The sequence below is a fragment of the Semicossyphus pulcher genome, unplaced genomic scaffold (assembly GCF_022749685.1).
Source record: "Semicossyphus pulcher isolate SPU_LCO1_2020_fin unplaced genomic scaffold, fSemPul1.0.p SCAF_2, whole genome shotgun sequence".
Classification (NCBI taxonomy): Eukaryota; Metazoa; Chordata; class Actinopteri; order Labriformes; family Labridae; genus Semicossyphus; species Semicossyphus pulcher.
In genome coordinates, this window is record NW_027211693.1 from 2,888,613 (window position 1) to 2,902,500 (window position 13,888).

The 13,888-nt window shown below is 38.2% G+C and overlaps 1 protein-coding gene across 1 annotated transcript in view; it reads left to right on the forward strand.

Annotated features, from left to right (window-relative positions):
• tbc1d2 (TBC1 domain family, member 2) overlaps positions 1–12,905 on the forward strand; it is a 32,215-nt gene extending 19,310 nt beyond the window's left edge. The window contains exons 12-13 of the mRNA XM_069669605.1: positions 11,055–11,176; positions 11,609–12,905. Coding sequence (XP_069525706.1) covers positions 11,055–11,176; positions 11,609–11,810 — 324 coding nt within the window. The 3' untranslated portion in view covers positions 11,811–12,905. The remainder of the gene's footprint in view (positions 1–11,054; positions 11,177–11,608) is intronic.
• The last annotated feature ends 983 nt before the right edge of the window (positions 12,906–13,888 follow it).

The following is a 13,888-nucleotide window of genomic DNA, read 5'->3' on the forward strand; positions in this document are numbered from 1 at the left end:
ACTTAACGTCCTCACTTTGTATTAACGTCCTCACTTTGAATTAATGTCCCCACTTTGTATTAACGTCCTCACTTAGACTTAACGTCCTCACTTTGAATTAACGTCCTCATTTAGACTTAACGTCCTCACTTTGAATTAACGTCCTCACGTAGACTTAACGTCCCCACTTTGTATTAACGTCCTCACTTAGACTTAACGTCCTCACTTAGACTTAACGTCCTCACTTTGAATTAATGTCCCCACTTTGTATTAACGTCCTCACTTAGAATTAACGTCCTCACTTAGACTTAACGTCCTCACTTAGACTTAACGTCCTCACTTTGAATTAATGTCCCCACTTTGTATTAACGTCCTCACTTAGACTTAACGTCCCCACTTTGTATTAACGTCCTCACTTAGACTTAACGTCCCCACTTTGTATTAACGTCCTCATTTAGACTTAACGTCCTCACTTTGAATTAATGTCCCCACTTTGTATTAACGTCCTCACTTAGACTTAACGTCCTCACTTTGTATTAACGTCCTCACTTAGACTTCACTTCCCCACTTTGTATTAACGTCCTCACTTAGACTTAACGTCCTCACTTTGTATTAACGTCCTCACTTAGACTTAACGTCCTCACTTAGACTTAACGTCCTCACTTTGAATTAATGTCCCCACTTTGTATTAACGTCCTCACTTAGACTTAACGTCCCCACTTTGTATTAACGTCCTCACTTAGACTTAACGTCCTCACTTTGAATTAATGTCCCCACTTTGTATTAACGTTCTCACTTAGACTTAACGTCCTCACTTTGTATTAACGTCCTCACTTAGACTTAACGTCCTCACTTTGTATTACCGTCCTCACTTAGACTTAACGTCCTCACTTTGTATTAATGTCCTCACTTCGTATTAACGTCCTCACTTAGACTTAACGTCCTCACCTTGAATTAATGTCCCCACTTTGTATTAACGTCCTCACTTAGACTTAACGTCCTCACTTTGTATTAACGTCCTCACTTAGACTTAACGTCCTCACTTTGTATTAACGCCCTCACTCTGAATTAATGTCCTCACTTTGTATTAACGTCTTCACTTAGACTTAACGTCCTCACTTTGAATTAATGTCCCCACTTTGTATTAACGTCCTCACTTAGACTTAACGTCCTCACTTTGTATTAACGTCCTCACTTTGAATTAATGTCCCCACTTTGTATTAACGTCCTCACTTAGACTTAACGTCCTCACTTTGAATTAACGTCCTCATTTAGACTTAACGTCCTCACTTTGAATTAACGTCCTCACGTAGACTTAACGTCCCCACTTTGTATTAACGTCCTCACTTAGACTTAACGTCCTCACTTAGACTTAACGTCCTCACTTTGAATTAATGTCCCCACTTTGTATTAACGTTCTCACTTAGACTTAACGTCCTCACTTTGTATTAACGTCCTCACTTAGACTTAACGTCCTCACTTTGTATTACCGTCCTCACTTAGACTTAACGTCCTCACTTTGTATTAATGTCCTCACTTCGTATTAACGTCCTCACTTAGACTTAACGTCCTCACCTTGAATTAATGTCCCCACTTTGTATTAACGTCCTCACTTAGACTTAACGTCCTCACTTTGTATTAACGTCCTCACTTAGACTTAATGTCCTCACTTTGTATTAACGTCCTCACTTAGACTTAACGTCCTCACTTTGAATTAATGTCCCCACTTTGTATTAACGTCCTCACTTAGAATTAACGTCCTCACTTTGTATTAACGTCCTCACTTTGAATTAATGTCCCCACTTTGTATTAACGTCCTCACTTAGACTTAACGTCCTCACTTTGTATTAACGTCCTCATTTAGACTTAACGTCCTCACTTTGAATTAACGTCCTCACGTAGACTTAACGTCCCCACTTTGTATTAACGTCCTCACTTAGACTTAACGTCCTCACTTAGACTTAACGTCCTCACTTTGAATTAATGTCCCCACTTTGTATTAACGTCCTCACTTAGACTTAACGTCCTCACTTTGTATTAACGTCCTCACTTAGACTTAACGTCCCCACTTTGTATTAACGTCCTCACTTAGACTTAACGTCCCCACTTTGTATTAACGTCCTCACTTAGACTTAACGTCCCCACTTTGTATTAACGTCCTCACTTAGACTTAACGTCCTCATTTAGACTTAACGTCCTCACTTTGTATTAATGCCCTCACTCTGAATTAATGTCCTCACTTTGTATTAACGTCCTCACTTAGACTTAACGTCCCCACTTTGTATTAATGTCCCCACTTTGTATTAACGTCCTCACTTAGAATTAACGTCCTCACTTTGTATTAACGTCCTCACTTAGACTTAACGTCCTCACTTTGAATTAATGTCCCCACTTTGTATTAACGTCCTCACTTAGACTTAACGTCCCCACTTTGTATTAACGTCCTCACTTAGACTTAACGTCCCCACTTTGTATTAACGTCCTCACTTAGACTTAACGTCCTCACTTTGAGTTAATGTCCCCACTTTGTATTAACGTCCTCACTTAGACTTAACGTCCTCACTTTGTATTAACGTCCTCACTTTGAATTAATGTCCCCACTTTGTATTAACGTCCTCACTTAGACTTAACGTCCTCACTTTGAATTAACGTCCTCATTTAGACTTAACGTCCTCACTTTGAATTAACGTCCTCACGTAGACTTAACGTCCTCGCTTAGACTTAACGTCCTCACTTTGAATTAATGTCCCCACTTTGTATTAACGTCCTCACTTAGACTTAACGTCCTCACTTTGTTTTAACGTCCTCACTTAGACTTAACGTCCTCACTTTGTATTAACGCCCTCACTTTGAATTAATGTCCCCACTTTGTATTAACGTCCTCACTTAGACTTAACGTCCTCACTTTGAATTAATGTCCCCACTTTGTATTAACGTTCTCACTTAGACTTAACATCCTCACTTTGTATTAACGTCCTCACTTAGACTGAACGTCCTCACTTTGTATTAACGTTCTCACTTAGACTTAACATCCTCACTTTGTATTAACGTCCTCACTTAGACTTAACGTCCCCACTTTGTATTAACGTCCTCACTTAGACTTAACGTCCCCACTTTGTATTAACGTCCTCACTTAGACTTAATGTCCTCATTTAGACTTAACGTCCTCACTTTGTATTAATGCCCTCACTCTGAATTAATGTCCTCACTTTGTATTAACGTCCTCACTTAGACTTAACGTCCTCACTTTGAATTAATGTCCCCACTTTGTATTAACGTCCTCACTTAGAATTAACGTCCTCACTTTGTATTAACGTCCTCACTTAGACTTAACGTCCTCACTTTGAATTAATGTCCCCACTTTGTATTAACGTCCTCACTTAGACTTAACGTCCTCACTTTGTATTAACGTCCTCACTTAGACTTAACGTCCCCACTTTGTATTCACGTCCTCACTTAGACTTAACGTCCTCACTTTGTATTAACGTCCTCACTTAGACTTAACGTCCCCACTTTGTATTCACGTCCTCACTTAGACTTAACGTCCCCACTTTGTATTAACGTCCTCACTTTGTATTAACGTCCTCACTTAGACTTAACGTCCTCACTTAGACTTAACGTCCTCACTTTGAATTAATGTCCCCACTTTGTTTTAACGTCCTCACTTAGACTTAACGTCCTCACTTTGTATTAACGCCCTCACTTTGAATTAATGTCCCCACTTTGTATTAACGTCCTCACTTAGACTTAACGTCCTCACTTTGAATTAATGTCCCCACTTTGTATTAACGTCCTCACTTAGACTTAACATCCTCACTTTGTATTAACGTCCTCACTTAGACTGAACGTCCTCACTTTGTATTAATGTCCTCACTTAGACTTAACGTCCTCACCTTGAATTAATGTCCCCACTTTGTATTAACGTCCTCACTTAGACTTAACGTCCTCACTTTGTATTAACGTCCTCATTTAGACTTAACGTCCTCACTTTGTATTAATGCCCTCACTCTGAATTAATGTCCTCACTTTGTATTAACGTCCTCACTTTGAATTAATGTCCCCACTTTGTATTAACGTCCTCACTTAGAATTAACGTCCTCACTTTGTATTAACGTCCTCACTTAGACTTAACGTCCTCACTTTGAATTAACGTCCTCACTTAGACTTAACGTCCTCACTTTGTATTAATGTCCTCACTTCGTATTAACGTCCTCACTTAGACTTAACGTCCTCACCTTGAATTAATGTCCCCACTTTGTATTAACGTCCTCACTTAGACTTAACGTCCTCACTTAGACTTAACGTCCTCACTTTGTATTAACGCCCTCACTCTGAATTAATGTGCTCACTTTGTATTAACGTCCTCACTTAGACTTAACGTCCTCACTTCGAATTAATGTCCCCACTTTGTATTAACGTCCTCACTTAGACTTAACGTCCTCACTTTGAATTAATGTCCCCACTTTGTATTAACGTCCTCACTTAGACTTAACGTCCTCACTTTGAATTAATGTCCCCACTTTGTATTAACGTCCTCACTTTGAATTAATGTCCCCACTTTGTATTAACGTCCTCACTTAGACTTAACGTCCTCACTTTGTATTAACGTCCTCACTTAGACTTAAAGTCCTCACTTTGTATTACCGTCCTCACTTAGACTTAACGTCCTCAATTTGTATTAATGTCCTCACTTCGTTTTAACGTCCTCACTTAGACTTAACGTCCTCACCTTGAATTAATGTCCCCACTTTGTATTAACGTCCTCACTTAGACTTAACGTCCTCACTTTGTATTAACGTCCTCACTTAGACTTAACGTCCTCACTTTGTATTAACGCCCTCACTCTGAATTAATGTCCTCACTTTGTATTAACGTCCTCACTTAGACTTAACGTCCTCACTTTGAATTAATGTCCCCACTTTGTATTAACGTCCTCACTTAGACTTAACGTCCTCACTTTGAATTAATGTCCTCACTTCGTATTAACGTCCTCACTTAGACTTAACGTCCTCACTTTGAATTAATGTCCCCACTTTGTATTAACGTCCTCACTTAGACTTAACGTCCTCACTTTGTATTAACGTCCTCACTTAGACTTAACGTCCTCACTTTGTACTAATGTCCCCACTTTGTATTAACATCCTCACTTAGACTTAACGTCCTCACTTTGTATTAACGTCCTCACTTAGACTTAACGTCCTCACTTTGAATTAATGTCCCCACTTTGTATTAACGTCCTCACTTAGACTTAACGTCCCCACTTTGTATTAACGTCCTCACTTAGACTTAACGTCCTTACTAGGTATTAACGTCCTCACTTAGACTTAACGTCCTCACTTTGTATTAATGCCCTCACTCTGAATTAATGTCCTCACTTTGTATTAACGTCCTCACTTAGACTTAACGTCCTCACCTTGAATTAATGTCCCCACTTTGTATTAACGTCCTAACTTAGACTTAACGTCCTCACTTTGTATTAACGTCCTAACTTAGACTTAACGTCCTCACTTTGTATTAACGTCCTCACTTTGTATTAATGTCCTCACTGTGTATTAACGTCCTCACTTAGACTTAACGTTCTCACTTTAATTAATGTCCTCACTTTGAATTAATGTCCTCACTTAGACTTAACGTCCTGACTTTGTATTAACGTCCTCACTTTTAATTAATGTCCCCACTTTGTATTAACGTCCTCACTTTGTATTAATGTCCTCACTTTGTATTAACGTCCTCACTTAGACTTAACGTTCTCACTTTAATTAATGTCCTCACTTTGAATTAACGTCCTCACTTAGACTTAACGTCCTCACTTTGTATTAATGTCCTCACTTTGTATTAACGTCCTCACTTAGACTTAACGTCCTCACTTTGTATTAATGTCCTCACTTTGTATTAACGTCCTCACTTAGACTTAACGTCCTCACTTTGAATTAACGTCCTCGTTTAGACTTAACGTCCTCACTTTGTATTAATGTCCCCACTTTGTATTAACGTCCTCACTTTGTATTAACGTCCTCACTTTGTATTAACGTCCTCACTTTGACATAACGTCCTCACTTTGTATTAACGTCCTCACTTTGACTTAACGTCCTCATTTAGACTTAACGTCCTCACTTTGTATTAACGTCCTCACTTTGAATTAACGTCCTCACTTTGAATTTATGTCCCCACTTTGTATTAACGTCCTCACTTTGTATTAACGTCCTCACTTAGACTTAATGTCCTCACTTTGTATTAATGCCCTCACTTAGACTTAACGTCCTCACTTTGTATTAACGTCCTCACTTAGACTTAACGTCCTCACTTTGAATTAATGTCCCCACTTTGTATTAACGTCCTCACTTAGACTTAACGTCCTCACTTTGTATTAACGTCCTCACTTAGACTTAACGTCCTCACTTTGAATTAATGTCCCCACTTTGAATTAATGTCCCCACTTTGTATTAACGTCCTCAATTAGACTGAACGTCCTCATTTTGTATTAACGTCCTCACTTAGACTTAACGTCCTCACTTTGTATTAATGTCCTCACTTTGTATTAACGTCCTAACTTAGACTTAACGTTCTCACTTTGAATTAATGTCCCCACTTTGTATTAACGTCCTCACTTTGTATTAACGTCCTCACGTAGACTTAACGTCCTCACTTAGACTTAACGTCCTCACTTTGTATTAACGTCCTCACTTTGAATTAACGTCCTCACTTTGTATTAACTTCCTCACTTTGAATTAACGTCCTCATTTAGACTTAACGTCCTCACTTTGTATTAACGCCCTCACTTTGAATTTATGTCCCCACTTTGTATTAACGTCCTCACTTTGAATTAACGTCCTCAATTTGAATTTATGTCCCCACTTTGTATTAACGTCCTCACTTTGTATTAACGTCCTCACGTAGACTTAACGTCCTCACTTAGACTTAACGTCCTCACTTTGTATTAACGTCCTCACTTAGACTTAACGTCCTCACTTAGACTTAACGTCCTCACTTTGTATTAACGCCCTCACTCTGAATTAATGTGCTCACTTTGTATTAACGTCCTCACTTAGACTTAACGTCCTCACTTCGAATTAATGTCCCCACTTTGTATTAACGTCCTCACTTAGACTTAACGTCCTCACTTTGAATTAATGTCCCCACTTTGTATTAACGTCCTCACTTAGACTTAACGTCCTCACTTTGAATTAATGTCCCCACTTTGTATTAACGTCCTCACTTTGAATTAATGTCCCCACTTTGTATTAACGTCCTCACTTAGACTTAACGTCCTCACTTTGTATTAACGTCCTCACTTAGACTTAAAGTCCTCACTTTGTATTACCGTCCTCACTTAGACTTAACGTCCTCAATTTGTATTAATGTCCTCACTTCGTTTTAACGTCCTCACTTAGACTTAACGTCCTCACCTTGAATTAATGTCCCCACTTTGTATTAACGTCCTCACTTAGACTTAACGTCCTCACTTTGTATTAACGTCCTCACTTAGACTTAACGTCCTCACTTTGTATTAACGCCCTCACTCTGAATTAATGTCCTCACTTTGTATTAACGTCCTCACTTAGACTTAACGTCCTCACTTTGAATTAATGTCCCCACTTTGTATTAACGTCCTCACTTAGACTTAACGTCCTCACTTTGAATTAATGTCCTCACTTCGTATTAACGTCCTCACTTAGACTTAACGTCCTCACTTTGAATTAATGTCCCCACTTTGTATTAACGTCCTCACTTAGACTTAACGTCCTCACTTTGTATTAACGTCCTCACTTAGACTTAACGTCCTCACTTTGTACTAATGTCCCCACTTTGTATTAACATCCTCACTTAGACTTAACGTCCTCACTTTGTATTAACGTCCTCACTTAGACTTAACGTCCTCACTTTGAATTAATGTCCCCACTTTGTATTAACGTCCTCACTTAGACTTAACGTCCCCACTTTGTATTAACGTCCTCACTTAGACTTAACGTCCTTACTAGGTATTAACGTCCTCACTTAGACTTAACGTCCTCACTTTGTATTAATGCCCTCACTCTGAATTAATGTCCTCACTTTGTATTAACGTCCTCACTTAGACTTAACGTCCTCACCTTGAATTAATGTCCCCACTTTGTATTAACGTCCTAACTTAGACTTAACGTCCTCACTTTGTATTAACGTCCTAACTTAGACTTAACGTCCTCACTTTGTATTAACGTCCTCACTTTGTATTAATGTCCTCACTGTGTATTAACGTCCTCACTTAGACTTAACGTTCTCACTTTAATTAATGTCCTCACTTTGAATTAATGTCCTCACTTAGACTTAACGTCCTGACTTTGTATTAACGTCCTCACTTTTAATTAATGTCCCCACTTTGTATTAACGTCCTCACTTTGTATTAATGTCCTCACTTTGTATTAACGTCCTCACTTAGACTTAACGTTCTCACTTTAATTAATGTCCTCACTTTGAATTAACGTCCTCACTTAGACTTAACGTCCTCACTTTGTATTAATGTCCTCACTTTGTATTAACGTCCTCACTTAGACTTAACGTCCTCACTTTGTATTAATGTCCTCACTTTGTATTAACGTCCTCACTTAGACTTAACGTCCTCACTTTGAATTAACGTCCTCGTTTAGACTTAACGTCCTCACTTTGTATTAATGTCCCCACTTTGTATTAACGTCCTCACTTTGTATTAACGTCCTCACTTTGTATTAACGTCCTCACTTTGACATAACGTCCTCACTTTGTATTAACGTCCTCACTTTGACTTAACGTCCTCATTTAGACTTAACGTCCTCACTTTGTATTAACGTCCTCACTTTGAATTAACGTCCTCACTTTGAATTTATGTCCCCACTTTGTATTAACGTCCTCACTTTGTATTAACGTCCTCACTTAGACTTAATGTCCTCACTTTGTATTAATGCCCTCACTTAGACTTAACGTCCTCACTTTGTATTAACGTCCTCACTTAGACTTAACGTCCTCACTTTGAATTAATGTCCCCACTTTGTATTAACGTCCTCACTTAGACTTAACGTCCTCACTTTGTATTAACGTCCTCACTTAGACTTAACGTCCTCACTTTGAATTAATGTCCCCACTTTGAATTAATGTCCCCACTTTGTATTAACGTCCTCAATTAGACTGAACGTCCTCATTTTGTATTAACGTCCTCACTTAGACTTAACGTCCTCACTTTGTATTAATGTCCTCACTTTGTATTAACGTCCTAACTTAGACTTAACGTTCTCACTTTGAATTAATGTCCCCACTTTGTATTAACGTCCTCACTTTGTATTAACGTCCTCACGTAGACTTAACGTCCTCACTTAGACTTAACGTCCTCACTTTGTATTAACGTCCTCACTTTGAATTAACGTCCTCACTTTGTATTAACTTCCTCACTTTGAATTAACGTCCTCATTTAGACTTAACGTCCTCACTTTGTATTAACGCCCTCACTTTGAATTTATGTCCCCACTTTGTATTAACGTCCTCACTTTGAATTAACGTCCTCAATTTGAATTTATGTCCCCACTTTGTATTAACGTCCTCACTTTGTATTAACGTCCTCACGTAGACTTAACGTCCTCACTGAGACTTAACGTCCTCACTTTGAATTTATGTCCCCACTTTGTATTAACGTCCTCACTTTGTATTAACGTCCTCACTTTGTATTAACGTCCTCATTTAGACTTAACGTCCTCACTTTGTATTAACGTTCTCACTTTGAATTTATGTCCCCACTTTGTATTAACGTCCTCACTTTGTATTAACGTCCTCACGTAGACTTAACGTCTTCACTTAGACTTAACGTCCTCACTTTGAATTTATGTCCCCACTTTGAATTTATGTCCCCACTTTGTATTAACGTCCTCACTTTGTATTAACGTCCTCACGTAGACTTAACGTCCTCACTTAGACTTAACGTCCTCACTTTGTATTAACGTCCTCACTTTGAATTAACGTCCTCACTTTGTATTAACGTCCTCACTTTGTATTAACGTCCTCACTTTGTATTAACGTCCTCATTTAGACTTAACGTCCTCACTTTGTATTAACGTTCTCACTTTGAATTTATGTCCCCACTTTGTATTAACGTCCTCACTTTGTATTAACGTCCTCACGTAGACTTAACGTCTTCACTTAGACTTAACGTCCTCACTTTGAATTTATGTCCCCACTTTGAATTTATGTCCCCACTTTGTATTAACGTCCTCACTTTGTATTAACGTCCTCACGTAGACTTAACGTCCTCACTTAGACTTAACGTCTTCACTTAGACTTAACGTCCTCACTTTGAATTTATGTCCCCACTTTGAATTTATGTCCCCACTTTGTATTAACGTCCTCACTTTGTATTAACGTCCTCACGTAGACTTAACGTCCTCACTTAGACTTAACGTCCTCACTTTGTATTAACGTCCTCACTTTGAATTAACGTCCTCACTTTGTATTAACGTCCTCCCTTTGTATTAACGTCCTCATTTAGACTTAACGTCCTCACTTTGTATTAACGTCCTCACTTTGAATTTATGTCCCCACTTTGTATTAATGTCCCCACTTTGTATTAACGTCCTCACTTAGACTTAACGTCCTCACTTAGACTTAATGTCCCCACTTTGTATTAACGTCCTCACTTTGTATTAACGTCCTCACGTAGACTTAACGTCCTCACTTAGACTTAATGTCCTCACTTTGTATTAACGTCCTCACTTTGAATTAACGTCCTCACTTTGTATTAACGTCCTCATTTAGACTTAACGTCCTCACTTTGTATTAACGTCCTCAGTTTGAATTAACGTCCTCACTTTGAATTTATGTCCCCACTTTGTATTAACGTCCTCACTTTGTATTAACGTCCTCACGTAGACTTAACGTCCTCACTTAGACTTAACGTCCTCACTTTGCTTATTGTTTCTAACTTAAATCATTTGGTTTGACAGTACCTGAAGAAACAGCTGTAAGCAAAATGAACATTTAGCCTTCAGTTAACTTTTGAAAACATAATTTTGTATGATTTTCAGTATAACTCGATTGAATTGTTACTGAGGGATGACCTGTGTGATTTTCTGTTGCAGGTGATCTTCAGGTACGCTCTGGCTCTCTTTAAATACAAAGAGGACGACATCCTGAAGATACGTGACAGTGTGGAGATCTACCAGTACCTGCGCTTCTTCACTAAGACCATCTCTCACAGCAGGTAAACACTCACCTGTCCCACCTGGACTCACTCTGAATCCACACTGGGACATCAAACATCTCTTCTTTGTTGTAGATTGTGTCCTCTCTTTGTGCGTTAACACCGCCCCCTGCAGGAGCTCACACCTGAACACACTGAAATTCTGCATTCAACATGTTCTCTTCATATTTAATAGACTTATGTTTTTGTTTCTGCAGCTGTGGGAGAAATGTGTCAATCAACAGAACCATTAAACAATGACTAACTAATAACTAACTTTTCCAGGGTGTTAACATGTTGTGACATCACACAATTACTAAATAACATTCAACATTTCCTCATAGTTAACATGAGTATGTTGATTTTGAAATATTTTTAATTACCCTAGTATGAAAATACTTTTCCTGTCATGTGGATGAATCTGTTAAATTATGTCGTTGTTTGGACCTGAAGGAGGCTTATCAGCATCGCCTTCAGCGACATGAATCCGTTCCCCGGCCGCCTGCTGAGGAACCGTCGAGCACTTCACCTGGAGCGCCTGCAGGGGGAGCTGCGAGAGCTGGAGGAGCAGCAGAGGGAGTTCGTAACGGAGAGTGCCATACATAAAGACAAAGAGCTCAACGCTGTTGCCAGTGAGGACGACGAGGAACTCTGATCTCACTAAAAGTTTATTTTTGAACTGAACACATCATATATAAATTTAAAGTCATTCTCAGGTATGAAAACACGCCACTCCTACTTTGAGCTTTAATCAACAGAAACACACTGATGAACGTTATATTCAGTTTATAACTATAGTAAACCATACTTCTGACCCTTTAAATGTCTGTGAGCTCAAACTTGGTGTTATAACATTTACTTCTTTGTGCTCTAGTTCTGTTTTAAAAAAACGCTAAAATGTTTAAGTCTGAATAAAACTGTTACACCTGATGTGACGATGGAACAGGATGTGGGACAGGATGAGGTGTAGCTGTGGCTTCATGTGGTTGTGTTACATACATCTGTTGACATTGTTTATTTGTCTGCTCATTTGATGACCTTAATTTGACCTGCTCACTTTCACTAGCTTAGCTTTTTATGTTTTAATTTCTTTATTAATGAGTGCAGGTTTAACAAACATGTTCACTGTATATTTACATTGTCCTGATCTTGACATTCCAATATGCCCCCCTCCAAGAAGAAACAGGCCCAAAGTTTGTAACCACAGGAGTCTGTCTGAATAACTTTGAACTTTTATTGAACAGCCGACCCACTGTGGTGTATTCTGTTTATATGTCAGTGTTTACAGATTTATACGTCACAGACTGACACTCTGAGGACTCTGTTAGCTCAGAAAGAAACAGACAATTTGTGTCTGTTTTCCACTCCTGACTCCAGAATTTCCCCTCTGGGGATCAATAAAGGATTATCTTATCTGTTTAAAATATTTTATAAAAAATTCCCTTGTTAACCATATTAGGTCCACATGAGCTGCTCGCTGCAGCTTCATAGAAAGAACCAAGTGAGAAAGAAACACTAATGCTAATATAAGCTAACCTGCTGTGTTTCAGGCTGAAGTGTCACTGAAACAAATAAAATAACTTTCATGTTTCCAGAAGAGACACTGTTACATTAACTGTTTTATTAACACTTTGGTGGCATGATGAGTGTGACAGTTTAAATGTTACTGATTGTTTTTATTGTTATTACAGGTGCTTCTGTTTATTCACATGGTGCACTGCTGGTTAATATTAAATGTTTTTTTCTATTATTATTTTTTTGTACATTAATATTCAGTCATTTAAAATGCTAATTTGGATTTTCTTGATTAGATCATTTTGTCATCATTGTCGGCCATTTTGGGCTCGTTAATTTAGCTGGCTAGCTAACAGAAATATAAAGATGTTGCAAGTGTTATGTGTAAACACATGATCACTAAACTCTGTTTATTTTTACTTTAGCATTGATGCTAACATTAGAAAAACTGCTCTGACTCAGTTAAACAAGTAGGAACTGTTTACCATCTTTAACAACATTTTCAGACAAATTACACAAAACTAAAACATTTACTTTAGAGCTGAATCCTAAATCAGTAAATCAATTGATTATTGGTCATTTATCTTTAAGTGTCTGGTGTCAGATTTACTTTTAGTTCTGTTTCTTATTAAAGATCCTCTTTGAAAACGAGACACTTTCTTCATAGTATTAAACAATATTTAGAGCTGATTACATGATGCAGATTACAGAGTCCATAGTTTCTTCTCTGTCATTGTACTGTGTAAGAATACCTTGTGATAGTGTTAAACACGTTCAACACGTTAAACAGCGGCACCTTCAGGACAGAGAAAATATCACACAGATCAAATTTAACATTTTATTATTTTTCTTAAAAAACAAAGATACATAAGAAATGATAAATATAAAAAGTCAACCCAGAAGAAAAGAAACAATTCTTCAATGTTACAAATAATTTCTTACTGCAGAGAAAACCTAAACACTAGTGTTACACCTGACAGGTAAACTCACCTGTCAGTCTAAAGTCTTAGCGTGTTTTTGCTATGTAGCTTCCCTCAGTTTAATCCTGTGAACCTAACAGCAGGTTATTCACACCTGTATGAAGAGGACAGGTGTGATAATCATGTGAACCTAACAGCAGGTTATTCACACCTACATATGAAAGACAGGTGTGACTAAGAGCAAATACATGGACATGCAACTGATTGTGATCAGCTTCTCTGTGACATAAAGAACAGT